The sequence below is a fragment of the Poecilia reticulata genome, chromosome 18 (genome assembly GCF_904066995.2).
Source record: "Poecilia reticulata chromosome 18, P_reticulata-male-v2, whole genome shotgun sequence".
NCBI classification, from domain to species: domain Eukaryota; kingdom Metazoa; phylum Chordata; class Actinopteri; order Cyprinodontiformes; family Poeciliidae; genus Poecilia; species Poecilia reticulata.
Genome location: NC_088847.1, coordinates 853,462 through 878,524, shown reverse-complemented (window position 1 = coordinate 878,524; position 25,063 = coordinate 853,462). Strand labels below are relative to the sequence as shown.

The 25,063-nt window shown below is 41.5% G+C and overlaps 1 protein-coding gene across 15 annotated transcripts in view; it reads right to left on the bottom strand.

The window, feature by feature from the left end:
• Positions 1–626: 626 nt before the first annotated feature.
• Positions 627–25,063, bottom strand: part of ablim2 (actin binding LIM protein family, member 2) — a 148,657-nt gene continuing 124,220 nt past the window's right edge. For 7 of the 15 annotated variants that reach the window (XM_017310474.2, XM_081599326.1, XM_081599320.1 and 4 more), the window contains 6 exons: positions 18,551–18,604; positions 16,856–16,893; positions 16,598–16,706; positions 16,441–16,499; positions 15,694–15,754; positions 13,929–14,422 (listed from right to left, as the gene is read on the bottom strand). In XM_017310474.2, the coding sequence (XP_017165963.1) occupies positions 14,343–14,422; positions 15,694–15,754; positions 16,441–16,499; positions 16,598–16,706; positions 16,856–16,893; positions 18,551–18,604 (401 nt within the window). In that variant the 3' untranslated portion in view covers positions 13,929–14,342. Of the gene's footprint in view, positions 2,659–6,651; positions 6,733–6,830; positions 6,839–13,893; positions 14,423–15,693; positions 15,755–16,440; positions 16,500–16,597; positions 16,707–16,855; positions 16,894–18,550; positions 18,605–25,063 lie in introns of those variants that run through there. The other 8 variants (XM_081599318.1, XM_081599319.1, XM_008434842.3 and 5 more) reach the window with 7 other exon arrangements.

Here is a 25,063-nt window from a genome sequence, read left to right as displayed (position 1 = left end):
GTACCAATTGGTCCACGGACCGGGGGTTGGGGACCACTGATCTTCCGTCTAAACCCACCTGTTTAGAGTTGGTTTTGAAACAAAATGAATAAAACATTAATCAATATTCTGATGTGCAACAACAGAACTTGACAAAACGTAATGCTTCAATTATTGACTGTGTTCTATGACTTTGTATTTCTGTGGTTTTGCTCTTTGAACTGCCTTGTTGCTGAAATGTGCTGTACAAATAAACTTGGATACGACCAAAAAGACCAACTCACACTAAATTTCCATGAAGAAAATTTAATTTCAAAGTGTCAATTGCACCGTTATATGGTCAATGGAAACGTGGTTACTAACAGCGTCTTCAGTCAGATGCTTCAACACTGATTACTACAGGAGATCATTCTTGCCCACAGATATCAGAATCTACAACAACTCTGAAGAAACTTGGGTCATATGAGTTTAAGCAACGTTTAATTTCCCTTTGGGATTAATGAAGAACTTCTGAATTTGAATTGAACTCTGATTCTTATAGTTGTGTGGCATACAAAGTGCGCAGTCTGGTCTGCTGTAGCGTGATTGTGGATACCACTCACATTCACATTCACCGAGCACAAGCACTGAAACAAACAGTAACACTGTCTGGTTAAAGCACTTTAATAGCAGATGGATATTAGAGATTCAGTGTTAAGATAATGACAGGAGTTAGTGTGATCTACAGGAGAAACATTTGATCATACATTAACATGAAACTCAAAATGTCATCAGCTTTATCATGTGATGCTTATACATTTGACACTACACCCTAATCATTTAAAAATAATATAACTTCCATAAAGTCGCATTTAAATAAATACCTTGCAGAAGCAAAAGTAAACAGTGAATTCAGGCATTTCATATGACTATAAAATATTCAAACACTGATGATTTCATACCTTTCTAATACGAGGTCAGTAGAGAAACCTCACTTTCCCATCCTCATGTATGCTTAAAGATACACCCAGGCTTGTATACAGACAGATAACTCTGGTATATGTCCAGTTTATTTAAACATATATTCTGTATATGACCTGATGGTGACCTTAGTTGATAGCCCACTAAAATCAAGCAAGCTGATAGCATTCATTTAAAATGTAGAAGTTTGACTATGCAGGAATTCATGTAAAACCAGCTGAGGACACAATACAACATCAGAGTATCAGAGTGTTGGGTTTTAAATCAATCCAAATTAAAATTACTTCAACTCCACCTCAATACAAGTTCAAAGATCCTTCCAAAAGTAGCTTATTAAAATATTTCTGGTCATGTGACCATTTCCTGACTCATGTGGTTGCTATCCACTTCCTTCCTGTTGAAGGTTTAGAAAGAAACTTGAAAGAGAAGAAACTTGGAAATGTTCTGAGCATGCATCAGAACCATTCAAGCTCTCAGACTTGTAGAAGATTAGGTAAAATGAAAAATAGAAGCATATGATACTGAAGAAGTACAACATCACCGCAGACAGTTTTTAACTTTGTCTTTGTCTTCTAAGCCTAAAGGTAATGGCAATGGTGTAAACCAAATCAACTTGTTTGTCAATGTACAAAACTATGTAAAACTATGCAAGCATTTTCTCCTAGTCACAGAGCAGAGCTGTGGCTTCATGTAAAAACTGTTTTTATGCAAAACTCTTGATATTACACTAATGTTGAAAAAACTCAATTTAACAATTGCAGTATTTCCATTAAATAAGAAACACAACTAAATCACACGTGAATATGTTTGCTCACGCAAAAAGTCACTAAAAACATGCTTCGCCATAATACTCCAACCAACTACTTCCTGTTGTCTTCTTCATGGTTTGGGTCAACAGCAACATGATGTTCATGATCATGTGTTGTGAAAAAAGTGTTTCCATTGCAGTTTTGCATATTTATTCTGGTTTTCAAAACTAGTTTGTTTTGATTAAGCAAATTTATTTTCAAAATGTCAAATTGTGTGATTATGTGGTTAATGGAGAAGCAGCTAGTGAGTTAGGAGGCAGAGGACAAAGAGACAGAAAAGGGCATTGCAGCAAAAACATGTTGAAATAGGAGACAAGATGAACAGAGAGAGGACAAACAACAGGCAGAAAAACAAGACGGCTCATGTTTGAAAATGTAAATTTTGGTGCACATAAAACAACCAGAACCACAGAAAGTCTGGGGGAAAGTCTGCAACTAGAACGAGAAAGAGCAGTTCTTTATTTTTTTTTAAATCAGAATTTATGGAAGCACCAGGAGAAAACCGGGGAGGATACAGAACTTCACAGGAAGCAAGGAGAAAAACACAAACCATGCAAATACATCTCCTCTGTGGGATTTTTAATCAAACATTCGCACCGAACTACATACAAAAAGCTACTCATACTATTACTGCCCCTGATTATGTGAAAACACAAGGCGCCTCTATGTAGCTGCACAGGCAGAATACATGGAGATGTACAAGCGGAGAGTCTGAGGAGGTGCATACTGATATTTTAGGCGTTATCTTTTGCTTCCTTAAGGATTGCAGTTGTTGCAGCGATTATTTAATGATGGTCTAAAACAGACGGGCCTTCTTCTTCATGTCGTTCCTCTTCCACAGGGCCATCCGGTCAAACTGTTCCAGTGTCATTCCAAAAACCTGCTGAAACTCGTCTGGAGATAAATGCCTCTGGAAATGGAGGACAAGTTGGAGAGATTTTTACTTGACGGTAAACACAACCGACTTAACACAATGCTTGAAGTCTATATTACTGAAAAGAAAAACACTGCTTCATATTCTCAAACTCCTTGTTTTCATGAGAGCTAAATGCTCAGCTCCCAGCGTTAACAGTAAAGTATTGGAAGAACTGATCAAGTCTACCATTTTTCATACATATGATGGTATTCACCATAATTAAACTGAAAAACCAACAAATTGGTTCAAAAGAAAGAAAGATAAAAGCCAAAAGCATGATGTGCCCACCATTAAACAGATTCCATAAAAATCTGTTGTTCACACTCAGGGGTGCTGCTGTTACAATTTTTTGAGTCTAAATGACCCATAAAAAGCGTCACAATTTTAAAGGCCTTGCTTTCTTTGGTTCAATACTGATAATTAGCACAATATTTACTGCTCATGAATTTAACATTCAACAGTCCACATCCAGTATGTGGACTGTTGGATGTTAAACAATCCAACAGTCTGTTGGACTGTCCAACCCTAACCCTTAAATTTCTTCTATTAGTTTTAGATACTGAAATGTCTCTCCATGAGCAACAGTCAAAACCAACGTAAAAAATACACATAAAGCAATCCAGACTTCTCAAAAAATGCTATGTAGTTGCATTTTATTCAAGCTGCAGTACATAACTTTAATAAAAAATATGTTTTCTCCATATTTGTTAAAGCTGTTGTAGAAGTTTGTTATGAGACAGATAACCTGTGAAAAGATCAATCTCCTCCATCTCCTTCCTGAATTACTATTACTGGTTAAAGTAATGCACCGTTCTGACCAAAACAACCAATCAGAACTAGTAGGACACTCTTAGCGCTGTCATTCAACTTCATTCACTCACTGCTAAATGTGCTAATGGTGGAGAAACAACTTATCATTACAAGAAACTATTTATTTGCCATCATTGGTAGCTATGCTAACTAAACTGAGCATTCAGTTTGAATCTGCACAGCTCTGTGCTATGCTAGCCTTAGCATAGCACAAATAGCGGGGGAGGAAGGATGAGCAGCACCACATGAGATTGTGATTGACAGCACTAAAACTCTCCTGCCACTGACTGGTTGTTTTTAGCACTGGGAGAAGGCAGAGGAAATAGATTTTTCACAGATTACCTCTTATACCATACTGTCACAACATAATGACAGTTTTAACAAATATGTGGAAAAAAAAAATTATATAAAAGTGACATACTGCAGCTTTAATTTCACTCAGGAGAGGATGAGTCAGGAGGGACGTGTTTTAGAGCTTCTGCTTACTCACTCATCTGTTAAGTGGTAAAAAGGCACAGGGAACAAGTTAAATATATGAATATGTTGGTAATTTTTTCCTTAATTCATTAAATGCTAATTAAATGGAGGCAAACAGTAGTCTGTAGCTAAGCTAATTATGCTAAATGGTTGATAATCTCACAGTCTACTCACCTCTCTTGGAGAAAAACTGGATTATAAATTAACACTCTTGCCTTTTTGTCTCTATTTTGTTTCTTTAAATCTGATTTTATAACTTTTCTTAGCAGCATAGTAACTGCCACAGTCGCTGCTGTATTCAGCTGCAGCTTCTACTAACTGCAGCTGAACAGCATCACAGTCTAGCGCTCCAAGCAGGAACGAACCACTTCATGCAGATCCAGGGGAGTTCAGGGAAAAACAGATGTGTGTTTTTTGGTCTGGGAAGGGTAACATTAAACTTTTACGGCTAAAAACAATCTTTGAAAATACTATATGATTAATTTTGTATTTGACAGGACCCGATTTTTAAATTTATGTCTATGAACAAAATGTAAATTATTAAATTGTGGAGGGCCCCCTGCTGGTCAGGGCCCCTAGAATCGTCATCACTTTCCATCCCTTTACCGCGCACCTGTTCACAGCTAATCCCCTAATAGCAGAGCAAAATTTTTATTTAGCTCATTAGTGTTTTTACTGACTTTAAACACTTTTAATGCACTTTTGCCTCACCTAAATATGTTTATCCACATACATTCTAAAGGGCTAATTTACTTGTTTATTCTATAGACTATGGTGGCCCTGAAGTACAAAACCCCATTTAACTAAGCACAACAAAATTAAGAAAACACGACGACTTTGATTAAGTACAACTACAAAATAAGAAAATTGGCTTATTTTGTAGTTGGCATTTTGCACAGTTGAATGGTTGGCATGGAGATTAAACGATTTCCAAAGACATGCATGAAAGAATCAAGGAAACACTCCAGGTAGTTTTTGATGAAGGAATAACATAACATGACGTAAAGCTAAAAAAACAACATTTATTTAACATAATTCTGTACCTTTTATGTAACTGATCATACTGAAGCTCTTTTTTTTATCCATCTAAGTTGTATCTTAACATAGACTAAATCAGTGTTTTTCAACCTTTTTTGAGCCAAGATACATTATTTTAATTGAAAAAATCCCGAGGCACACCACCAACCAAAAATGTAAACAAAGATATTCTGTAGCCGCCTATATGGCATATATAGTCATTCTTATCAAAGTCTCTCTAATAGGAATCAAATAAACACAAAAATTTATTTTTATCACATTTTACATTTCTTATTTCAAATTGCACTTAACATGTCCACTTCAAAAATACACCTGAACAGCCACAACACTGTGGTGTTAAACTTAAAGAAGTTGTAGAAAACGTCAAACTAACTAATCCACAAGCATCTTATAGCCGGAATACAGAAAATAATTCTTATTCTGAAAGAAGCAATGATATTTGGGAAACATTTCACTTCATATTCACTGTTACAGTATGAAGAGTTGCATGTACAAAATGTCAATATCTGTGTATTTTACCCACCTGGTGTGAAACCTGTGCATGTTTGGATGAAAACAGATGATTTCCTGGCAGAAATTGAAGAAAGACAAAGCTCTTCCTCAACATCTCTCAGTCTCTCTCTTGTTTTAGTTTTTATAGTAGCCAGACTAGAGAAGCTCACTTCACACAGATATGTTGTGGGAAATGGACTCATGTTCTTTCCAACTACTGCTGAGCTTCACTGTCTTTTCCATCACTGTCATCACAGTCTTTCTAGATTCAGTGCTCTCACCGCTACCTGTAACATTCATGCATCACTAATTCTCTTGTTTTAATGTAAAATGCTCTGTACCTACTGCCATCTAGTGGTAAGAACATTACATGATTACGCTGCTAGTCACTACTACAGCAGAGACACTTGAAGATGTCATTATTTGCAGATAATTCATTCATTTTCAAAAAAATTTTTTAAGACCAATTACCGGACTGTAGAGCGCACCATACTATAAGCCGCTGGTATCTCTGCTGCTCTCGGTTTTCCATAAGGACCCAGCAGAGGGCTGAGCCATAATAAATCTGCTGGACGCAGCGCTCCGTCTCCAAATCCAAACCATGGTTTCGTTCACACCGAGTTTAAGTGCAGCGGCTCTATTTCCCTCCTGTAGTGCCAGATCGACAGCCCTTAACCTAAAAGCTGAATGATATGAGTTTGAAAACATTTCTCCGTCGTGCCTGCTGCTAGCATGTGGTTGTTCTAAATGAAAATCAGCGCGTTCTTCTTTGATTTACAATTTTGACTTCTAATGATTCACTTCTTGCTAGAGAGCCCCCTGGTGGTTGAAGAAAAATCCACAGAAAAGCCGAACCGGGCTACAATCCGCATGGTTCAAAGTTTAGGAAAAAAGTAGCAGCTTATAGTCCAGAAAATACGGTACCGTAGGTGAAATTGAATAATTTCCACGCCACACCTGACGATCACTCACGGCACACAGTGGTTGAAAAACACTGGACTAAATCTTCAAAGGACTGTCTGAGGTCATTCCAAACAGCTGACCAGTCTTTTCTACTGCAATTTGAATAATTTCACAGTTCATGTTTTAACATTTTCTCCAGGTTAACAGGTTGTGGAAGGAAGGAGGGGGCTGGAACTACAGAGCAGGAACGAAAAGATTAGGGCTCACCTCCAGTCTGGTGCGATCTACATCTCTGGGAAGCTTCACTTTCACTTTATGTGTCACTGCTAGTATTTCATAGGGGTAGATCTGGAATAGAAAAAGGGTTGAGAGAGATTTGTCAGTGAGTAGTATTAGGAAACTTATGCAATCAGCTAATTTAATCATAAAGCGAGAATATCTCTTACCTTGTAATCTAAACAGGAGAGAAGGGAGAGAAACATATTAAATGACAAATTATGATGCTAGAGACTTGAGAAGACTCTCCTTGGCAGATACACTAAAGACTGTATGGATATACACATAAAAACAGAACATCACCTCTCCATGATCTCACCTTTGGTCACCAGAGTACAGAGCAGTTATGGCATAATTACTTTGAAAAAGTAACTTTAATTAGATTACTGATTATTTCTTGGGAAAGTAACTTAGTTAGATTACTGACTACTTGATTTGGAAAGTAACTAAGTTACATTTAAAGTAACTTTTTTAGTTATTTTCAGCAGCTGCTAACAACAACGCTCCGCCACCTGTGAAAATTACATTGATCTTTGCCAATACTTAAGTGTAAGTTATTTTATAATGGTAACATCAACAATGTGTCTCCACTTATAAGGTTGAACTGAAGGGGAGATTATTTCATGGTTTCAACAGAACAAAAAAACTTTAGTAATTTGTGCATGTTTTGTGTGTTCCACTATTCTCCACTAAACTCTAAATGGGATTTTAGACCTCCCAGCCCTCCCTGCCCCAGCCTCCAGATTCTGCGTTACGGCCCTGTGTTTGCCGTCACAGCACAGCGCACAGAGCTGCTGCTGCAGCTCCACAACTCAGACGGCTCCTGCACAGACTTGTGACATTTATCTAAAATTAATGATTATAATGGCGTTTAGTTGCACAACTTTATGAACACGTTCATTCGTGTCTCCTTTCGTGTTTATTGCTCTGTTCATAATAGTCTCGATGTTTGCAGTTTGTTGTAGCGGAACCCATTCACAGCAAATATATCAACCTGACATTACCAAAAACACAGCGGGACAGATCATCCGGGAAATGATGGACAGGGAGAGTCTGACTTTAGTGACTAATTAGAGCTCAGACAAATTCTGGGGTTTATGTCTGTTTATTTCCAAGCCCAGATAAGCAACTTCACGTTCAAAAACAGCCCAAAAGCGCAACCTGCGAATCATTAAATTTGTTAGCGACTTTAGAAAAAAACAAGCCAGAAGCCGCTTATAATAATCCGACTTGGCAAACGAAACTCAAAATAGTTCCTGTTTTTCCAACAACAAAATGCACATCTCCATCTTCCCTCCAATGTTTATGTTTATGCTGCTGCACAGAAATGGCGATCACTCCCCAAGACGCACAAAGGAAATAAAAATAAATTACAAAAGAAAATAGTAACACACAGTAACGCAAAGTGATTTCGATAAGTAACTGTCATCTGACTACTGGATTTGAAATGGCAACGTGTTAGATTACTCGTTACTGAGAAAAGTGGTCCTGGTAGAGAGGGTCTCTATGCTCGTTCCGGTGAGTTGCTAGGTAACCACTCCCCTCTGTCTCCCCTGCACCTTTCTGCCTGTCTGTGAGGAGAACCAGGTGGACTCAATCTTCAACCTCCTAGCAATCAGAGTGCAGCTACTCTTGGTGTGACTGACTTGTCAGTCCTGGTTTGAGAGCATGAGATGCAAACAGTGCTGGAGCATTTAAGCTCAGAACTGTGAAAGTTTCAACAAGCTGTGAAAGACGGCTGGTGAGGCTCAATGCTGCTGCTCATGCTGGATTGTTTGTTGTGTTAAGTTGTTTAGTCTTGTTGAGGTCAAGTTACTAGGTTGAAAAAAAGAATAAAAGGAAGGAAAATACACTTTATTGTTTATTGGTTAAAGTAGAAAGAAAAAGGAAATGTTGGTTGTAATGTTTGTGAGGGTATTTAACAAATATTGATAAAAATGCTTATTTATTGCTGTTGAATTTACTATAAAATATTTGCTATTTATAATTTTTGAAATAATTGGTTTGAAGGGGTAGAGATCTGATTTTCACAATGTATTTACCCTGTTAATTTCAGGATGTAATGTTTGTTTCTTTAGAGGTTTTTCACCTATGGGCTATTGAGATTTGAGCTACGTGGACCATCATGAAAAATAAAGACGAGTCAATGAAATGAAAGTCTCTTTGAGTGAAATCCAGTTCAAAGATCACGGTGGAAACGATCCCTTTCAAGTGGGGATCACACAGTAAACCAAACCGGAAGAAACTTGACAATGTTAATGGAATCAAAGATTCATAATTATTGGGAAGCAGATATGTTTGTATGTTAATCCATGAAACCTGATACAGCTGATGGTATAACAGAGTTTCACAGGTAAAGTGAAACGTCCCTTGAACATTTCAACATTTTGTCCTGATATAGAAACAAACCTTTGTGTATTTTATTGGGATTTATGTGACAAACACATAGTGCCGAATTGTCAGGTGGAAGGAGAAAGAGACAGTTTTCTGTTCTAAAAAGAAAAATGTGAAAAGTGTTTATTTGTAATGAGTCAATACTTTTCAGAATTTCTTTTGACTGAAGGTCTTTTGGGGGTTGTCTCTGCTTTGAACAAACCCCAGCAATTTTAATGTGCTCCTCACAACTCTTTTTACCAGAATAGTCTTATCATAAGATTGGTTAGCTAGTGTCGTAAAACGGCAGGAGATAGGTCTTTGATCCTCAAGACTATCTGTTACTTTCCCGACCCAACATTTATCAGGATCGAAGCTGTCCTCATTAGCATCAAACACAACCTCCTTTTATTAAAAAAGATAAATGTGTTGAGCTCCATAGAATCCTCGGAGTATAACAATTAAATCTTCACAGCTATAGATGACGACCTGCTGTTACAAGAGCTGCTGATCAGAACCTAGAAAAGGCAGCCAGGATCAAATGTTAAACAGTCTCGACAGACTCCCTCCACTCTGTATTTTCTACTGCAATTTGAATAATTTCACAGTTCAACAGCTCAAGCTCACACTGTTTATAGTTTTCTCATCTTGCCAGAGTTTTCAGTTGCATTTAGCACAAAGACATGGATATGTGTTGATGTAAACAGGGCCGGCCCAAGCCTCCATGGGGCCCCAAGCTGAATTTGGTTTTGGGGCCCTCTAGTTTTGCTAACAATGTGGGCTGGCTGCTATCAGGAGTCCGATCATTAGATCATTCACACACTTATTGCATCTCTGGCAGTGCTGTTTAGATTATATACATATATAATAGGATTTGGTTGATAAATCATTTATTGGCCAACTGATTTATCAACCAGTTGATTTCTGGGCACCGATTTCCTTAATTTTGGGGGATCGTAATTGGCCAATAAGCCCATTTTATCCCCTAATCTTATCTTCGTCAGCAAAAGTTTAAAAATCAGTCTCTGTCCTCTTGTGCTCTACAGTGAGAGGTTTGACTGACAGACCGGCCCACCAGGTCAGATTTGCACGTTTGCAGTTAAGATTATTCACCCCACTGTTGCCAACTCAGTGACTTTCTTGCTATATTTAGCAACATTTCAGACAAAAGAAAATTGGTATCGGCCAAAATCAAAATAAGTCAGAGTTTCACAGGTACTCTGTCTGAAACTCTGACTGATTTCAGACAGAGTTTGAAATCAGACAAACTCCCTGGTTACCTGACTGGTAACCAGGGATCGGCCAGAAAACTGCAATCGGTGCAGCCCTACACACATATTCATGACATTCTTTGATTAAAATAAATTTCTCTTAACCATTACTCCAATAGCTAAAACTTTAATTTATACAGGTCAGTCTTTTTTCAACTTAGACATTGATGTAAAAATAATGTTTGTTTTAGCCACAAAATGCTTCTGCTCAGCAGCAAACAACAGATCCCCAACTACAGCTGCTGCTCATCGATGTAGCAGCTATGTAGCCTCACGTAAAAACATTTTGCTAGACAATGTCAAACATTGAGAAGTTTTAATTATTGTTAACGTTATCAAACACGCTGCTTTGAAGCCAAAAATACCTCAGAAATATACAGAGCCAACCATGAGAATCAACTCGTCTAAAGTTTAGACTCAGTTTCACACAAACACAAAGACCCTAGCATAAATGTTTGGCTGTTGAACTGGACCGTTCAAGGTCGCTATCAAGCTAATTTTCTATCAGCAGCTTTACAAATCTTTTACATTTGCATCACATTACATTACCAAGGCACATTAAAACAAAGCTTTATCTTGGCTTGTTTCTAGTCTTTCTTTCTTTTCTCCCTCCCTGAAGGATAAGTCCTTTTTTGAGACATTGTTTTGCTAACTTAACTTCTGACCAGAGCTTTGGACGTTTGGATGCTCTCCTCGTTGCAGGGCAGCTCATGTTACCGGGGAAGCGTGCAGTACCTACCGCGGCCACCAGGGGGACCCCGAGAGCAATTTTTTTTCTTTTTATTGATAAAATAATTTCTACATACATTATCAAATATACATTATTTAAAAACAAGTAACTTCACAGTGAAATAGTGTGTTTGTGATATATTATGACATAGAAATTATTGCAAAAAAAAAAAAAATCAGCTCCACTGAGGCGGCCCCTTAGTGGTCTTAGGGCCCTAAGCGACTGCTTATGCCTTGGGCCGGCCCTGGATGTAAACCTAAACCATTCTATGGTACCGCTGGCTGCTTGCTTAACCCTCCTGTCGTCCTCATTTTCTGTATACACCCTGTGTCCTCCGGGTCAAAATGACCCGTCTTCCCTAAACCCCCAGTATAAGCAGCTTAATTGAATTTTAAACACCAAATTTCATCTTGTATATTGTCATTCACCACAAAATGTGTGAATACTTGAGTTTTCCCTCTCCACTTGAATTTCTATAGCTTAAGAAAATAAATGTGCAAAAAGGAGTTTTGAATGCATTTTTATTCATCTCAGTGACTCATTTTCTTTTACTTTTCTCCAGTGAACAATTTAAGAGAATGTACAATACAAAAATATGAAAAATAACATAACCCATTCAATTAATTAGCACATGTAGGGCAGTATGCAAGTGCACAGCCTTTGCAGATATATTTCTTACACCTGCAGCACACAGTATGTGTTTTACAGTCCTTCTTTTGAGGGCAGAACTGACATCTCTTCCTCTTACTTGGCTTAGCTGGGGAAGTGGCTGTGGTAGATGGATCCTCAGGTTGATCAGGAGCTGCTGCACTCTGAATAGCTTTCACAACTGCTGCTGAGGCTTCTGTGCGGGGGACATGCTTCCTTCTTTCAATGAGTGGAGTTACAAGTGCCTTTCCTAGCTGCTCCAGGAACACCCTCCTCTTGTTGTGCTTACGAGACATCCAGGTTGGGTTGATGTCTCTCCAAATCACAAAGGCATTGTAGGAGGACACATCAATGATGTTGTGGAAGATGACCAGGGGCCAGCGGGCGGTCATTCTTCTGCAGCTATATGTTCCAATCACCTTGTCTAGGTTGTCCACACCTCCTTTGTTGCGGTTGTATTCCAGGATGATGATTGGCTTCCTGTCCTCACGATCACTAATGTCGCCGTCTTTGTGCAGTGTGCTCAGAAGAACTACATTCTTGTTTTTCTTTGGGAGGTAGGAAACTAGAGTGGTGGTGGGCGTGAAGGCAAACTTTGAGGAGAAGACCTCTCTCTCCTTTGACGCAAGCAGTGCAGGTGGGAGCTCAGGCTTGTTCTTTCGAACTGTACCAACCATGGTGATCTTCCTCTTCAGGAGCTGCTGTCCGAGTTCATAAGAGGTGAAGAAATTGTCACATGTCACATTGTGACCCCTCAGTCCCTCTGTCACATCAAGCACAACTCGCATCCCCTGGTTCTTCTCTGGGCATCCACTGGTTGACTTCCCAGTGTAGACTTGCATTTTCCAAGCATAGCTTGATTTGGCATCGCAAGCCACCCATGACTTGATCCCATATTTTGCTGGCTTGCTGGGCATATACTGCCGGAAAGGACAACAACCTTTGGACAAAAGACATTAGCATCAGTGATTAGTATCAGTGTCACAGAAAACAGTCAAAGAAATCAATAGTGAAAATCACTTTTATTCCAAATATGAAAACAGATTACCTCTAAATGGAACCAGTTGCTCATCCACTGTTACATCAGGCCCTGGATTGTAGAGGTAGGGCAACCGCTCCACCCACTTGTCCCATACCTCTCTTATGGCTGCAAGTTTGTCTGTCACACGTCTTGTTGGTCTTGATTCACGGTCATCAAATCGTATCAGTCTTGAGTAGGTGTGAAAGAGTTTGAGTGGCATCGTGGCTCGGAAAATTGGCCTTCCACTCTCTGCATCCCATAGACTTGCTGCAGCCTCACCTCGGGACCTGTATACACCTGCTAGGATTAGCAGCCCTAAGTAGGCCTGCAGGTCAATCTCATCCATCTTTTTCCAGCTGTCTCCATATTTGCGAAAACCCTCCAGATTTGTCATCTCCAGGATCATTTTTTCTATTGCTGGTGTGATAAACAGGTAGAATGTAGAAACAATATCATGGGCATGAGAAACGGCATACCTTGTGGGTCCCATCTTTATAATGTTTTGTTCTGCATGCCTGCCGTGTTGGTCATATGCCGCTGAGGACCATGTTATTTTGCCATTTTTTGAAAGGAAAGTCTCACTTTCAGCTTCAGGGTTTTCTTCTTCTTCTGAAGATGATTCATCATGCTCTGGGTTGTATTCCTCTCCATCTTCTTCTTCGGATACATCCTCTGCTTCCTCTTCTGAATCAGAGTTATCTTGCTGGACATGTGAGAAAATCGCCTCTAAAGCCTCTTCAGTGTTATAACTCACACTCATGGCTTCAGCACAGACACAATTCGGGGTCCTGTTATGCAGGACCTTTATAACCTCTTGAAATAACAGGTGTTCTTCTGAAGTCTGCGAGAACACCACCTGATTTGCCTTGTCTACTTCTGCTACTGATTTATCTGAGACACAACTAAAACTTTGTTACATTTTGTGGTTTGTAAATAACTCTGTGACCTTGATTTCAACTCTATTTGCTTCACGGGTCATTTTGACCAGAAGACCATCTTTGAACCTTTTTTTGTACAGCTTACATGGAAATGTGAATAAAAACAACATTTAACTTTTTCTATTGTATGGGCCAATCTAGGAAAAGTCTTAAAATCTCAAGTTAAAAAAATAACATTTAGGGGATTTTTGGGGGGGTTTAACACAGTGGCGGGTCATTTTGACCCGAAGACAACAGGAGGGTTAAGAGGATCGGTCACCGATCATAATCGGCCGATTTCCGTGAAAAAGTGTATGATCGGTGATCGCCGATCACGGTCTCTTGTTACCGATCACCAAAAAGATCACATTTATCTCACTTCGCAGCCTGTGTGTGCAGCTCATCTCCTCTTTCCTTGACGCTGCTCAAGCGCGCAGCAACAAATCCTGTCGTGTGAAACTTTAACGCTCTGAGTGAATTAGGAAGTTTGCGCATTGCGGCGAAACATTACATCGGGAGTGAAGCATGTCAAAAGGCATCAAGAACAAATCTAATATGGCATTTAAAAAACAAACACTTGACGGAGTTTGGCTCGAGGCTCAATGCAGGAGAAAAAGGACATCCGGAGCGGCCAGACAGCAGGTAAAGCAGAGCACAGCCACCAATACTCACCAGGATTAGCATCACGGTCAGAAAGCTAAACAAATAACCCAAAAAATAATTCAAGTTTTCGAGCTGGCAGTGGAAGATGCTGGTTCTGCTCTCGCTCTTGGACCAGTGTGACCTCTCACACTGCTTAAAGCTGCAGCATGTAACATAAACAACAAAAAATTCACATATTAAAACTTTTGCTATGTCCAAACATGAGATAATTTATTAAAAAAAAATAAATAAATAATCAACCTCCTCCTGTGTTCAGCAGAATTACTCAATTATGTCAGAACCAGCCAATCAGAACCAGCATTAATCAGCTAGCCGTGCTCTCAGGAAGTTTGGATTTTGTAACTTATGATTGTTTATTTTGATGCAACCTCCATTTGATTTTGAATGAATGTTTCCCTCTTTTACTAGACATTATTTGATATAAGTGTTATGAGATTTATTTGACTCGTATAATTTAGGGTTCAGAGAACCTTACTGTTAAATGTTGTTTAACTGGTTGCAGGTTTATCAGTTGTTCTTTTGACTGAGTAGCTGCTCTATTGTGCCTGCAAGTATGTTGCATATTTACGTTAACTAGGATGCCCAACTAGGGTGTAACTTCCAGAAGGGTGCCCAAAGTTCAACATCATGTGTTGAAGTTTTGGTTATTGACTGCTAAGTGGGTAAAACGCGCAATGCAGCAATTCCATTGCCTCTCCACCTGTGATGCAGTGCAGCAAGTGACATATTCTTTACCCAGAATGCATCGCTAAACAGTAAACAGTGTATCCCATGTGCTTTCAGACCAAAGCTCTACTGTGGTCAACTAGGCAAAATCTGCAACAGAATTAGTGTTAGTGATACTCAATAGCTATAAAGCTGAAGTCATGAATACAATGCCTGTTCCAAACAATCACTTCCTGAAGCACAAACTGTAGAAGTAGGTATGGAATAACACAATTGACCCTGTTGAGGGTCATGTGATCCACTCTGAGGGATATCAACATGGTTGAATTTAGCGCTTTAATATTAGCTCTAGCTTCCACTAAATAGGTACCATGTTGGTATAGCGCTTTAGCTTTAGCATTAGCATAACTAATGTTTATGATGAGTGCTTAATGATTAGTGCAACAACATTTTTAGTTGGCAGTACCCACCATTGATAATGTGTGTATGAACACCTGATATTTTTGTTCCCCAAAGACCAGTTGTAACAGTGCAAATAAGGTTGTTTCACAGTGGAGTAGCTGACTACTCTGGATATTGTTCATTGTATCCATCAGAAAAACAGCCTTAGGGATGAAACTGAGTCTGTGGTGCTCTGTAAGGCCGACCTGCAGGCAGAAATCTAAACAGTTTGTATTAAAGTAAGTGGAGCAGATTGATGCTCCAGAAGACAGGAACTGAAGCTAAGGTGATATTTAGTCTCACCTCTCATGCCTCCCCAGCTGTGGGAGTCAGGGTCCACGTCATCCTCCACCATATCAGCAGCCTGTCGGAATATACACATTAAACAGAAACTCCCATCATTAACTTAGGTCTTTTCCACCAAAGAGCTTCCAGTTCTTAACCACAAATGGTTCTTAACTGACTCCATAAAATAATCTGTTTCCTTTTCCATGGACTGAGAGCCAAGTTGGAGCCACCTCACAATAAACCTTGATCTGTCACCTGAATACCAATAAAATACATTGACGCTTGTGGCTGTGATGTAAGCGTAGGTTAGAGCCTTCTGACTCTGGCAATGTGCCATAACTACAAAGGAATAACTACAAATCTTATAGTTATGCCACTCACAGTAGTATAAATGAAGACTGAAGCCACAAGAATCCCTTCATAGAGCTCCAAGTTAAACAATTTATTTGAGTTTTTCTTCGGATAGAAACTGGCAAAGGTAAAATCCACACTACAGGATAATACATAGCCAATATATTTTTATATATTTGCAATTCTGCCAACAGATGCAAGTTTGAACCATTCTGGAAACAATGATTTCTACTCAGCCTGTTTATTATTCCATTTATGAGTCAGTGTAGCACATGAATATTAGATTATTTAAATCTTTCAGGGATTTTATATCAGCAACAAACAAAACTCGTTGTGCCAACAGTTTAAACTGATTTTATCCATCACTTGGGTATTTATAATAAGCTGTTTAATCAAAAACTGGTTGCTCACCTTATAGATGCCATTCCTTCCATAGCCGGGTAATGATGCAGATTTATTGTAGGGGAAATCTACAGAGGTGTCAAGATTTTTATTTTATTTATTTATTTCATTTTTTCGCACTTTTGAATGATTCAACATCAAGCTGGAGTTGTAAATAGTTTCTCACTTGGCTGAGACGTGTCCATGGGGAGACTGCATGTGGATTTACAGGGATTCAGGTCTTCTGGAGCTATCTCACCGTCAGTCTCACTTTTCAAGATTATCCAACTTGTTCTCTATAGAAGGAAATCAAAGGTCGGAGAAAACAGAAAAAGGACAGAATGATTGACATTAGTGATGGAGGATGGCAAGATAGTTAGATAATTAGTTTATTGAGCTTGAAATCAGATTTGCAAATTCAAAATAAGTGTCCACACAGACCCACCTTACTATCATCACCCTCCTGCCAGGATGTTCTAGAAGCTGTAAAATAGTCAAATGTTACAGCATGTCACAATCAGTGTGCTGGATCACCTTACTCTGAGTTAACCTGTCCTCCAGGGTGAGTCCAAGTCAAACCTGGAGCATAACACCTTCACCTGCAGATTTAGCTTTGCTACATGTACAGTAAAAAGGTGAGGGTCATATACAATGTAATCCACTCCTATGTATTATAGACTAACACTGGATTTGAAGAACCGCAAAGAAAACTATTGGTGTGTTTAGGTAGGCATACATCAAAGCAGGGCAACAACAAACCTAGTTACTTGGGAACTTTGATTGTATTCCTATTATGAGGATGAATAATGCTTCAACCACATTACATGTATGCAATAGATAGTTGTCTTTGATCTGTCTTTTGTTACATGACAACTGGGCCATATGCCAGGGAATCATTCCTTACAATATCTAATGGTATGATGTCACCCAAGCTGTTTTTAGATGATAAACTCTCTATTGGTCCACCAATTATTCTTCAGCAAAAAATAGAGGAAAGTGAGCCATCTTACAAACTTTCTTACAAACTTCCCTGTTTTTAAAAAACAGGGAAGTTTTCTAGAAAGCACTAAAGCTATGGAAAATAAAAAAAAAACTAATTCAGCACATTTACTCATTTGTTAAAAAGCAAACAGGTTAACAGTCTTAGGAAGATTATGAAATATGGCTACATTTACGAAAACTTCACAAGTCTAATGAAAATTACATATGTATGTTTATGGGACAAAAACAACCCTGAAGACATGGTGAACATGAGTGAGACAACACACCAATGTCAACATCCAAAGTTATTCTAAGTGTACACACACTGCTACAGCATCACCACTAACCCAACAGATGCACTGGTGAGATGAATGCCAACATGCATGACTGAGGTGAAAGACGGAGCCTCCTGCTAAATCAGCTGCAGTCCAACAGCTTTTCTTCACAAATCAATATTTTTTCAATAAACAGCTTAAACTGAGTCAGATTAGATGAAGTACACCTACGAACACCAGTTCATAAATCTTGTAATAGTTTTTCAGTCAGATTTAACTCTGGACCTTGACTAGACCATTCTAAAACATGCACTTTGATCTGAACCGTCCCACTGTGGATCCAGTTGTATGTTCAGAGTTGTTAAACATTCACCCCAGTCTCAGGTTTTCAACATTTAAATGATGTTCTGTTTCATTCCAAGACAATGATTTATGGATTTTCATTATCTCAAAGCTGTAACCATCAAAATTACAATAAAGGCTTACCATATTTTATTCTGTGTGTGAGATAATTTTACACATGGAGATGTACACAGCTAATTGTCAACTGTGACTAGTGGAGGTTGACTTGACTTCATATTGACTAAATTGTTATAAGCAAATGTATTGTCAGTATTCTTTGGTTTAACTTTTAAAAAAAAGTTAAATCAAAGAAATCATGGTACCATGTATCATGAAAATGTAAAATCAACAGTTTACATTTTCCTATTTCTTCAAATACAATGCGTGGAATACAGTGCAGGAAGATCCATAAACTACCAAAATTGTAAGCCGAAGAAACCAGAGGAACAGAACTCGGGGCAAAAACCAAGATGACTAACATGCAACACATTGTGCAGAGACCAGACCAGAGAATTAAGTGTTAAAGGCGAGGTTGACTGTACCAAGCTGTTTGTAGATGGGGGGTTTTCTATAGATATTATCTTTGACCGTAGCCTCTGAAGATGGATACAGAGCAGAGAAAATGGAGGAAGCCAACATGGGTGGGAGAAAGGAAGAAGGGAAAAGAGAGAATGGAGAAAAAGAATCATGAGTTAGCATTATATTGAAGAATGAACATACTGGGGATGGTATAGCTTGCTTCAGCACAGCACATTTTGTAATTTCAGTTGTAGCACAACAAGAGCATTGGGTTTTTAATAGTTTACATGCAACAAAATAAAGATATAAATATTCATTGGTCTGTATTATGAATGAATATAATATGCAGGGTTTCCCCCAGTGTGTTATAGGCCTGGTGGCCGCCATACTTTACTAGCCCCACTGCCAGGTTAGGCCTTTCTTGTTTATGTTTTTAGGAAAATAATAATTAAAAAAATAAATAGATCGCTTTTTTTTTAAAAGCCAGGTTGCAAGAATCTCTGTTTCACTGGAGGAGCAAATTTATTCCTAAAAGATAAGTTTAGAAATTATAAATATATCTTCTAGTGTTTATAGTTTATGCACCAATCACACCGCTGGCGCCTCTGAGCGTTGCCTGGCGCGCTGCAGCAGCTGCATGTCTTAAGTTAGCCTTAGCATGGATCACGTGCACCTCCTTTCGCTCAAACTGGTCACAGGCTGACCTGTATGGATATTTACATCAACCCCCTGTGAGGAATTATGTTTCTTTTCAGAGGTCTTGCTCAAGGTAGGAGTTTAAGCCCCACTGTGTAAGCTCTGGTTGTGCATCTCAACGTGAATCGCAGGGATAACTTGTAGTCATTCTCTCAGAGATGCGCATTAAGGAGCAGTGAGAATGATTTATCTTTGTGAACAAAGAATTATATGCGGACTTTACAGCTTAACACGCTACTCAGCGCCCAGCTCTGTATGCGCTGATAAAATGTACCTATTCCCGGTTGGTCGGAGCTTTAATGGTTAACAAACCAGCGCTAACCTCATCAGGTTCAGGTCGGTAAGGAGATTTCGCGCTTACCTCACAGTCATGCATCACGCTGGTTTTATATTATTTTATTATTATTTTTAGTACTATTTTTCGGTTACACGATGTATCAAACTATATCAAATGCTTTGTCCACATAGCCAGAGTTAATGTGTGAGACTGCACGGAAATTTGAGAAACTCGTCCCATAAACCTGACCAACCAAAATAGTTTCTGTGTCCCCTTGTTTAAAACTCAACAGACATGGAAGAGCTACTAAAGGCACATTAGCAGCATTTAATTAAATCTCCCATTTGTTGCCCATCTCTGCACGCAGTGCAGAGGATTGAACTCATACAGGGCCGCTCCAAGGCTGTATGAGGCCTGGTACAGAATTTGACTTAGGGGCCTCTCTTTCTGCTAAAACCACCAGCTCCTCTAAACAGCTTCTGTGTTAGATTTAATCTGAGAGAGGGGGAATATTTTAATTAGCCAACCTAAAAAGCAATAAGTTTATTAATTTGTATTTGTGCACAAACATATCTCAAAGATTAAACTCATAGCATCAGATTGTTTCTATGGTAACAAAACAATCTATGAATATTGTTCTTTGAACTTTTACAAAATAAACTTGCCAGCTCCTTAAAATCTTACATTTAAACTATTTAAAATCTTTCAATTTATGAATGCTGCATTGATCATTTTGATTTCTCCCTTTCAGGGTTTGCACCCTATCGACACACACACACACAGGAGTTGCTCCTCCGCTTCCAGCTCTTAAGAGTTCCAGAGGCTTCACAAAGTTCCTTCACATCACCAACACATCCTTTGAGGAACCCTTCATTGGCCCTGATGACATTTCACCTAAGATAAAATTTGACTGTTATTCTAACTCAAAGGTTAGACTCATGGGTCACACTCCTACATTTTTGGGCAACATACCCCATTCATATTGTAAATCTGTGCTTGTTCTCTGCATTCTGTATGCTAATAATGCTTCTCTTAATTATTCTCAACGGGGAGGGGAATCTAAACCCGCACCCTTTTTATTCCTAGCACTTGAACCCGGGTTGGGATTCAAATCCCAATTGTTGTTTATGTTCCATAAGCAACTCTAAATAGGTGGGTTGTAAGTCGAGATTTAAAGGCACTCGGTGATTCAGCTGTTTTACAGTTTTCTGGAAGTTTGTTTCAAATTTGTGGTGGATAGAAGCTGAATGCTGCTTCATTCATGATAAGTTCCAGCTCTGTGGATATTCCCTATACCTGGCTCTCCCAGTAAATTGGGCCAGTAGGTGTGCGCCAGCTACAGCAAAACACTCTTATGTTGTTAGCTCTGTAGAAATTCATGAACAATGCCGACGAATCCACAGGTCACCTACAGACCCACATGACCCATGCTGACACTGTTGCACATTAATGCCACAAAAGTAAGATAGGTTACAATAAAACAACATGGGTGTCATTTTTTTGTCTGGTTTGTTTAAAATGTTTAAGCTAGCAAACAGCATGGAATCAGAAGTAGAAATGTATAATTTACAATCCAAATGAGAATCTTTTAAGAAATAAATTGAGAACGTGGTGCTGTGGTGGCATAGGGGTAAAGCGCATCCCACATATGGAGGACTTAGTCCTTGACGAGGCCGTCACAGGTTTGAGTACCGGCCTGATGACCTTTGCTGCATGTCTTTCTGCTCTCTTATTACCCACTTTTCTGTCAATTCACTATCAAATAAAGGCCACAAGAGCCAATAAAACATGTAAAAAAAAGAAGTAATAAAAGTAATACCTGTGTAGCAGTATTGCATATCTGTACCACTTAAGTAGGGTAGGAAGACACAATGCCAAATAACCCTCTAGCATTGGGCTACTACACACTTTAAAAGTATTGACCATTTGCAACTATGTCACTTAATCATTGAAGACGCTATGATGGATGTCGGAAGTGAGAGACTGCAACTTACGTACACAACATAAACTGCACCATTGCTACATAACTCACACTACACTATGAAGTCTGTAATAATATACGTCCTCTCACTCCGCGATGCCAAATGCTTGAAATTGAAAGTGAAACTGACAGCTTGTTCTACATTGTAACATCACATTGAATTTCCATCCATCCATCCATCCATCCATTTTCTTCCACTTATCCGGGGTCGGTTCACGGGGGCAGCAGCTTCAGAAGGGAGGCCCAGACTTCCCTCTCCCCAGCCACTTCTTCCAGCTCCTCCGGAGGAATCCCAAGGCGTTCCCAGGCCAGCCGAGAGACATAGTCCCTCCAGCGTGTCCTGGGTCTTCCCCGAGGCCTCCTCCCGGTGGGACGTGTCCGGAACACCTCACCAGGAAGGCGTCCAGGAGGCATCCTGACCAGATGCCCGAGCGTCAACTGGCTCCTCTCGACGTGGAGGAGCAGCGGCTCTACTCTGAGTCCCTCCCGGATGACCGAGCTTCTCACCCTATCTCTAAGGGAGAGCCCAGCCACCCTGCGGAGGAAACCCATTTCGGCCGCTTGTACCCGTGATCTCGTTCTTTCGGTCACGACCCAAAGCTCATGACCAAAGATTAGGGTGGGAACGTAGATTGACCGGTAAATCGAGAGCTTTGCTTTTTGACTCAGCTCTCTCTTCACCACGACGGACCGGTACAACGTCCACTTCACGGCAGACGCTGCCCCAATCCACCTGTCGATCTCCCGCTCCCTTCTTCCCTCATTGTGAACAAGATCACCAGATACTTAAACTCCTCCACTGGAGGCAGGACGACCCCCCTGACCCGGAGAAGGCACTCTACCCTTTTCCGGCTCAAGACCATGGCCTCGGATTTGGAGGCACTGAGCCTCATCCCGGCCGCTTCACACTCGGCTGCGAACCGCTCCAGTGAGAGCTGCAGATCACGTTCCGATGAAGCCAACAGGACCACAAGAAGCATCATCTGCAAGAAGCAGAGATGAGATCCTAAGGCCACCAAAACGGATCCCCTCAACACCTTGGCTGCGCCTAGAAATTCTGTCCATAAAAGTAATGAACAGAATTGGTGACAAAGGGCAGCCTTGGTGGAGTCCAACTCTCACCAGAAACAAGCCCAACTTACTGCTGGCAATGCGGACCAGACTCTGACACCGGTCATACAGGGACCTGACAGCCCGTATCAAAGGGCCCGGTACCCCATACTCCCGGAGTACCCCCCACAAGGCCTCCCGAGGGACGGACACGGTCGAACGTCTTCTCCAAGTCCACAAAACACATGTAGACTGGTTGGGAGAACTCCCATGCACCCTCCAGGACCCTGCTGAGGGTGTAGAGCTGGTCTAGTGTTCCACAACCAGGACGAAAACCACACTGCTCTTCCTGAATCCGAGGTTCGACTATCCCAACGGACCCTCCTCTCCAGGACCCCTGAATAGACCTTACTAGGGAAGCTTAAGAGTGTGACCCCCCTGTAATTGGAGCACACCCTCCGGTCCCCCTTTTTAAACAGGGGGACCACCACCCCAGTCTGCCAATCCAGGGGAACTGCCCCCGATGTCCATGCGATATTGCAGAGTCGCGTGAGCCAACACAACCCTGCAACATCCAGAGCCTTAAGGAACTCCGGGCGGATCTCATCCACCCCCGGGGCCCTGCCACCGAGGAGCTTTTTGACCATCTCGGCGACTTTGTCCCCAGAGACTGGAGAGCCCAACCCAGAGTCCCCAGGCTCAGCTTCCTCAACAGAAGGCATGTTGGTGGGATTGAGGAGGTCTTCGAAGTATTCCGCCCACCGGCCCACAACGTCCCGAGTTGAGGTCAGCAGCACACCATCCCCACTATAAACAGTGTTGGTGCTGCACTGCTTCCCCCTCCTGAGACGCCGGATGGTAGACGTACGGAAGTCTGTCTCCATGGCCTCTCCAAACTCCTCCCACACCAGAGTTTTTGCCTCAGCGACAACCCGAGCCGCATGCCGTTTCGCCCGCCGGTACCCATCAGCTGCTTCTGGAGTCCCACAGGCCAAAAAGGCCCGATAGAACTCCTTCTTCAGCTTGACAGCATTCATCACCGAAGGTGTCCACCAACGGGTATGAGGGTTGCCGCCGCGACAGGCACCAACAACTTTGCGGCCGCAGCTCCGATAGGCCGCCTCGGCAATGGAGGTACGGAACATGGTCCACTCAGACTCAATTTCCCCCACCTCCCCCGGGACGTGCTCGAAGTTCTGCCGGAGATGAGTTGAAGCTCCGTGTCACAGGGGACTCCCCAGACGTTCCCAGCAGACCCGCACTACACGTTTGGGCCTGCCAGGTCTGACAGGCTTCCTCCCCCACCACCGGAGCCAACTCACCACCAGGTAGTGGTCAGTGAACAGCTCCGCACCTCTCTTCACCCGAGTGTCCAAGACATACGGCCGCAAATCCGATGAGACGATGACAATGTCAATCATCGAACTGCGGCCTAGGGAATCCTGGTGCCAAGTCCACATATGGACGCCCTTATGCCTGAACATGGTGTTCGTGATGGACAATCCGTGACGAGCACAGAAGTCCAACAACAGAACACCACTCGAGTTCAGATCGGGGGGGCCGTTCCTCCCAACCACGCCTCTCCAGGACTCACTGTCATTGCCCACGTGAGCGTTGATGTTCCCCAGTAGAACAAGGGAGTCCCCAGGAGGGGCACTCTCCAGTACCCCCTCTCTCCAGTACCCCCTCTAAGGACTCCAAGAAGGGTGGGTAATCTGAACTGCTGTTCGGCCCGTAAGCACAAACAACAGTCAGAACTCGTCCCCCCACCCATAGGTGGAGGGAGGCTACCCTCACCGGGGTGAACCCCAACGTACAGGCGCCCAGATGGGGGGCAACAAGTATGCCCACTCCAGCCCAGCGCCTCTCACCGTGGGCAACTCCAGAGTGGAAGTATGTCCAGCCCCTGTCAACGAGACTGGTTCCAGAACCAGAGCCATGTGTCGAGGTGAGACCGACTATTTCTAGCCGGAACCTCTCAGACTCGCACACTAGCTCCGGTTCCTTCGCCACCAGAGAGGTGATGTTGCACGTCCCAAGAGCCAGCTTCTTCAGCCGAGGATCAGACCGCCAGGGTCCCCTCCCTCGGCTGCCGCCCATAGCACAATGCACCCGACCCCTTTGGCCCCTCCGACAGGTGGTGAGCCCATCGGAAGGGGGACCCACGTCTCCTCTTCGGGCTGAGCCCGGCTGGGCTCCGTGGGTAAAAGCCCGGCCACCAGGCGCTCGCCATCATGCCCTATCTCCAGGCCTGGCTCCAGAGTGGGGCCCCAGTGACCCGCGTCCGGGCGAGGGAACGCCAGATCCAAAGTTTGTGTCCATCATAAGGGGTCTTCGGGCTGCGCTTTGTCTGGTTTCTCACCTAGGACCTGTCTGCCTTGGGTGACCCTACCAGGGGCATAAAGCCCCAGACAGCATAGCTCCTAGGATCATTGGGACACTCAAACCCCTCCACCACGATAATGTGGCAGCCCAAGGAGCCATTGAATTTCACATTCTTAAACCAAATATAAATGCTCTATTGAAAAGGGG